Below are 6,000 nucleotides of genomic sequence, written 5' to 3' on the forward strand. Positions count from 1 at the left end.
TCCAAATATGCGAAAAAAAATGAGAAGTTGTTGCTAGAGGTGGCCGGAAATATTGCCAGAGGTTTTTGGATGTCTAGATCGACAAATTACACTGTTTCTAAAACAATGCAATTTCTCGGGTCGTTGGAATCCGATAGCTACCTGGCTGGAAAATGAATGGGTAAGGTGCGCCTCTACGCCTGGAGTCCAAATATGAGGTTGGTTACCGGAGAGGTCGTCGGATCGACGCATTTTGTGTCGTGGTGACCCCCTCCTTCGAAAGCTTTTTTCTGATGAAACGAGTAGCGATGGGTGATGTGGTGGGTCGGAAAATGATTGTGATGATCAATCAAAAAATCAACCAAAACCCCAAAAAATAAAACCAACCAAACTACTAATAATTAACATATTGACTGGTTGGTTATTTTTATGCCAAAAGATCGGGAAAAAAAAAAACCCAACCGTGAACGCCTTCTCAATTATTGTTCACCCTAATATATTTTGGCCCAAGTCCCAACCTTCCCCTTCTCTTCAGCCTCTGGTCACTCTCGTACAAAAAAGTTTCGCCTTCTCTTTAGCCTCTCATACCCTCTTGTATGTAACAATATCAAAATATGAAAAATCATTGAATAAATTTATAAATTACCTTTCAATTATTACTTATTGTTATAATACAAATTTATCATTTTGAGTATTCTCTTTTGTACTTTTTGAATACATAATTAATAAAAAATCAAAAAAAATTCCAAGAACAGACCCCACTTGATGTTACCCACCATAACATAAATTTCTACGTCCACCCCTACAAATTGTATGCTGCAATATCAAACATATAGAAAGTTCAAAATTGGAGTCAATCTAGAGCCAGTCCAAATTTTTAGTTAACTGGCCTATTGATGATCATATATATCATTTCTAAACAATTTAAAATTTTGTAGATATACAGAAAAATTTTACATCAATCTTTCATGATCCTTCTTGCATGATCATATTTAAGATCTCACATGCACTGCACCTTTATCCAGTACCATATTACACCAACTCCTGGGGCTCAGACCATTCGACCCTGGCCTTCAGCTGCCAACCTGGTTGTTCTTGCAACCAATACACATAGATAATTCGTTTGAACACTCTCATGATTCCCCCCAACACCCTCTGGATATCCTAAACACATTCGGCTATGGCTAGCCAACAAAATCATGCAGAAGTTGCCCACCAATAACACCCCTTCCGAAGTGTCGATCTTGTACTTCAAAATTACCCGTAACATATCCCTCATTACTTCCCTCGAGACCAAATCGTTGAGCTGCATTTATAGGACAAGACTCCGATAAACCAAAGCCATTATTCTGGTGGAGACCAAGTGTTAGGGACACAACACTACCACCTGCCATGCCTACACTGACACCCATATGTTGATGGCTCGATAAATTATGGTGAGACAAGTTCAGTGCCTCCCCGTTCCCTGCAGGTACTAGCGGAAGATCATGATCTCTACTATGTTTTGAAGGAGGGTTGTCATGAATTCTCTGGGTGGATGTGGATGGATTTTCTGACACAAGCGAGTTCGATGAAGCTATATTATTATGATCACTTGCCCTGTTGGCATTTCGTTCCTCTCTTTGCAAAACCTTCTGAGCTTGCCGCATCTCTAGCATGTGTATTTCCTCAACCATTGGCTTCCAGAGCCGAACTCTTGCATTGATGAACCAATTAGAGACCTGGTAGAGACAATAATATAGTTTGATGATCAGTAAGAATGCAAATGAATAAAAATTGAAAACTTAATCAGGATTCAGGGAGTGAGAGAGATGAAACAAGGACAATTCATTTGGTTCAAAGCTCTATGCAAGTGTAGAACCAAACAGAAGGCCCACCTGGCTCCTAGTTAGACCGGTTTGTTTGGCCAACATTAGCTTGTCTGTGTCAGTAGGATAACTGCAAATTGAAAGAAACAATAACCGGACAATGTAAGGATACGTTAACCAAAACAACTTTAGCCAATCGAAGTGAGATACATTCTTACTAGTATTGTCAAAGCCTAACCAAAATTACTTACGGATGCAGGAAGTGTTCAAATAACCACGCCCTTAAAACAGATACAGCACGTTCGGGAAGCCCCCTTTGGGGTCGCCAAACAGGTTGGTGATCATGTGATCCTGAGTTGTGAATGGGCCTCTGGCCATAAATGCCTCTTTCAGAGTTCCTGAACCGAGGGGCTTCATCTTTACCATGGCTTATTGGACCTTGGGCCTTATTGTTGAACTGAAACTGATCAGTGATGGCATTTTTCAAGGACCTGAAGTGTTTAGACATGGCTTTCAAAGCCAAGTTAGCATAAGGAGCTGCATTGCTGAGGCCAGCTACGTATTCAAATGATGCCACCACTGCCTGCATCTGTTGATAGTATTGCTCGTACCTCCTGTAAACCTAATACACATCACAATTGTAAGAAATTACTGAAATATGCAGAATAGCTAAAACCCAAAATAGGAAAAGCAAAGCCACTCACTTCGGGACAAGTAACCGATTAGGGTTTGCATATCTTGTGATATAATTTAAATGTGCATGTACATAAGATGCATGCATGTGAGTATCATACTTATAAAAAAAGTGCATATCACGCAAACAAAATTAATTATTTCATTCAAACAATGGAATTGTGTACAATTGGCTCACCAAAGCAATCATGTCACCAAAGTGAAAGTAGAGCTTAGTTGGAAAAGATCATAAAACAGGCTTACTTAATGCATGCTTAAATACAAATATCTATAAAGAAATGCTAGTAGATTATTTAAAGGAGAAAATACAGTATAAGGAAATACTGAAAAATGAAGGCTGAAGCAACGAAATGAAAAAATTGGCTTCGATAAAAAGTTGGAGTCGAATTCATGTAATTGACATTAACTAGCAGGAAACAAAGTGCATTGCCCTTAGCTCAAATCACGAATGGATGGAATAACCGACATCATTGGTTTTGGCTTCTAGGGGTATTCTATTCTGTTTAAAGGCTAAAACACTTTGAACCTTAGGGCATTGCTTCCCAGACAAGAAGATAGCCGGTTAACAAAAGGAAGAAAAAGAATGGCAAGGCTTGGCTTTCCACTAAGGCTAGTGCCTTCAATTCCTCTTGCCACTTGCAAGGTGCACAAAAGGCAAGCACTTGGTTAGTGTTGTCTTACCTTTAGGGCCTTTAAATTTCAGTTTCTTGCCTTCACCCAATCCTCTTTAGCACTTTTTACTACAGTGAGTTAAGTCTATATAACCTATTCGTCGTAGCCAAAGCCTAATATTAAGTGTTGCCCATACTTTGAGATTGAGGAGATTAAAGAATCAACCGAAACCTTGGTCTCAACAGTTGTTATTAAGCTTTAAATCAGTCATCGCCTAATTTTAAGACAAACTTCTATATAACACCAAGCGCTATTGACTTGAAACTACTGTATTATATATCAGGCTGTGACAGTAAAATGGCCCAAAAAATTAATAAAACTTTTACCTAAAAATATAAAACTTATGGTTAAGCTAGCTGATACCAACAAATAATATTGACAAGTGCAATATGGGAGGACATGCCAATAGAAGTGATCAAACAATATTAGTGCACAAGTCCCCTCAAAAAATCAGTAATGGAAACACCATATTTTTTGGTAACCGAGAACAACTTAGCCCCTTTGGCCAACCCACTACAGTGGAAACACCATGTCCATCTTTACAGACGAACTTCTTACATCATGGCAAGACAAAGAAAACGAATTATGCAAATTCCATGAGGGACAGGAGCAGATAAAATGTAAATGGAGGAAATATTCCACCTCGCACTCTCTTCATCTTTTTAAAAGGTCAAAATACAACTCAATCATAATAATTTGCTAACTTACTACATTCCAAATCAAAAGAAACCATTCCCTAAAGTCCAAAAAAAAAAAAAAATCTTCTTGTCCATCGTCTTTTAGAATGGTTTTTCAATATATCCTACCTCACACTTCTTTTAAAAAAAATTGGAGTATAAATCTTTTCAAATGGATTCCTTATAATCACTTTACAATAAAAATGTACTCCAAATTTGGCGATATTGTTGCCTATCACTACTCTTACTTTGATTGTTTCAGTCACTTAATAAACAAAACCTTTTCCCAAAAGATGATTTTTCTGATAAATTAGGCCATTTATTCTTCATAAACAAGAATCTAATTCACATTATTATATTCAGTTTGGGGAAGCCATTAAAGAACACTCATACAAGACCCATCAATCGCATGTTGGCTCAAGCAATAACTCACCCTGAACACAATAAATAATTGAAAGAGCAGCCTCTAACAGAAATGCTTCACCTTCTCCAAAATTGAAGATAAACTACTATTTTACTACAACGACTAACCAACAATAACAGCATTAGTAACAGCATTTCAGAGAACATATATACTACCATTTAAACCAGCATATACCTATGTTGCACAATTTTAATGACCCAAAGAAACATAACCATCAATTCTAATGCACAAACAATTTCAACTCTAAATGAAAAGCAAACAAATCACAGACATGTATATACCTCATCTAGCATTGATAGTAGCGTGGATTTCTTCTGCCGATTCTCGCTGTCATCGACACAACTAAGCAGATCCCCACTAGCATTCAAACTATCCATCGAAGGTTCCATCAGAGCCGAATCGGTGGCCATCTTTTCGGCATAAATTGTACGACCAACATCACACAACTCCTCCATCAATTGCTGTGCAGGCTTCAAGAATTTCGACCCCTTCAAAATAGAAGCGTAACCAGTAAACGGCCCGAGAGGAACAGAACTTCTAGAAACCTCATTAGAAGTAGAACCACTTCCGCCGACGCCACCACCAACAGTACCAGCAGGAACCATATAATTGAGCTCTAGAGGAAGATTGGTATGGTGAGAAGAAAGAGATAAAGACAAGCCTTGACCAGTACTGGTAGTACTAGTACAGACCTGATGAGTCAAAGATAATGGTTCAGGCTTGTACAGTACAACCTGATCACCATGGCCATTATATGACTGGTGGTCATAATTACTTCTCAGGTTTTGAAAATTCTGCTGAGAGGGATAAAAATATGGGTTTATGGAGAGTGAAGATTGGGGATCCAAATATGGGTGGTGTTGTGAAGTTGAAGAAACAAAACCCATCAAATTACCATTCACCACTCCCTCTTTCAGTACTCCAACTGGAGGGCTGTGGTTGTTGGCGCAATTTAGCAAATCGGAAGAGAGTAGTGAAGGATCGTAGAGGGGAAGTAAGGCTGAATCAACAGAACCAGTACCGGAGTGGTTTAGAGCCAGGAATCGAAGCTTATCTCTTCTGCTTTGTTGCGGGACATGGTACGGCTCAAACCCTTCCGCCATAGTCACAACCCAGAAATAGCTCTGAAAAACTCGCAAAGCTTAATTAATCAACTTCGTTCGTATTAATAATTTGGGTTAATTAGAGAGAGAAGAAGTGTGAGAGGGAGCTAGGCAGAGATGTGGTGATGATGATCTACGCAACTACTACTGCGGCTGCAAATATGGCAGAGGTTATGGGGGTGCTCACTTCGTATATACAAACTACTATCACATAAAAAGCAAATTCATTCACACACACCAACAAAATCTTTGTTACAGTCTCTCTGTGAGTGAGGGAAAGGGGAGAGAGAGAGAGAGAGTGGTGAGCATAAGGTAACTTTCGAGAAACCGGACGACCGGCTATTTCCGGTAATAATTGAACCAACTTTGGTTGCAGATATTTCTGACGGGGGTTTCTTTGGGTTTTTTGTCGTCTTTTGGGGAGTAATTTTTCGGGTGTGCTTATTTTGTGTATGCGCGCGTTTTGTATGGGTCAAAAAGAATTGACTGCTGGGGTTAAAACGGTCGTTTTACTTTTTTTACATGAATTTAATCGACATTTGGTCTGCTATTTCCGTTACTGTCATTTTTTGGTCTGTTATTTTCGTTTTTTGGACGATTGTTTAAAAAAAATAAAATAACTGATCAGTTCGATTATCCATCAA

General features: G+C 38.7%; 1 protein-coding gene across 1 annotated transcript; it reads right to left on the reverse strand.

Moving 5' to 3' along the window:
- Positions 1-724: 724 nt before the first annotated feature.
- On the reverse strand, positions 725-5,673 carry LOC119998370 (BEL1-like homeodomain protein 9). The gene is made up of 4 exons (XM_038845690.1): positions 4,535-5,673; positions 2,039-2,409; positions 1,857-1,917; positions 725-1,700 (listed from the first exon to the last, which is right to left on the reverse strand). The coding sequence occupies exons 1-4, from the start codon at positions 5,354-5,356 to the stop codon at positions 1,164-1,166; spliced, it is 1,791 nt and encodes a 596-aa protein (XP_038701618.1). The 5' UTR covers positions 5,357-5,673; the 3' UTR covers positions 725-1,163.
- Positions 5,674-6,000: the final 327 nt, after the last annotated feature.

Source organism: Tripterygium wilfordii, chromosome 5 (assembly GCF_013401445.1).
Source record: "Tripterygium wilfordii isolate XIE 37 chromosome 5, ASM1340144v1, whole genome shotgun sequence".
Lineage (NCBI taxonomy): Eukaryota > Viridiplantae > Streptophyta > Magnoliopsida > Celastrales > Celastraceae > Tripterygium > Tripterygium wilfordii.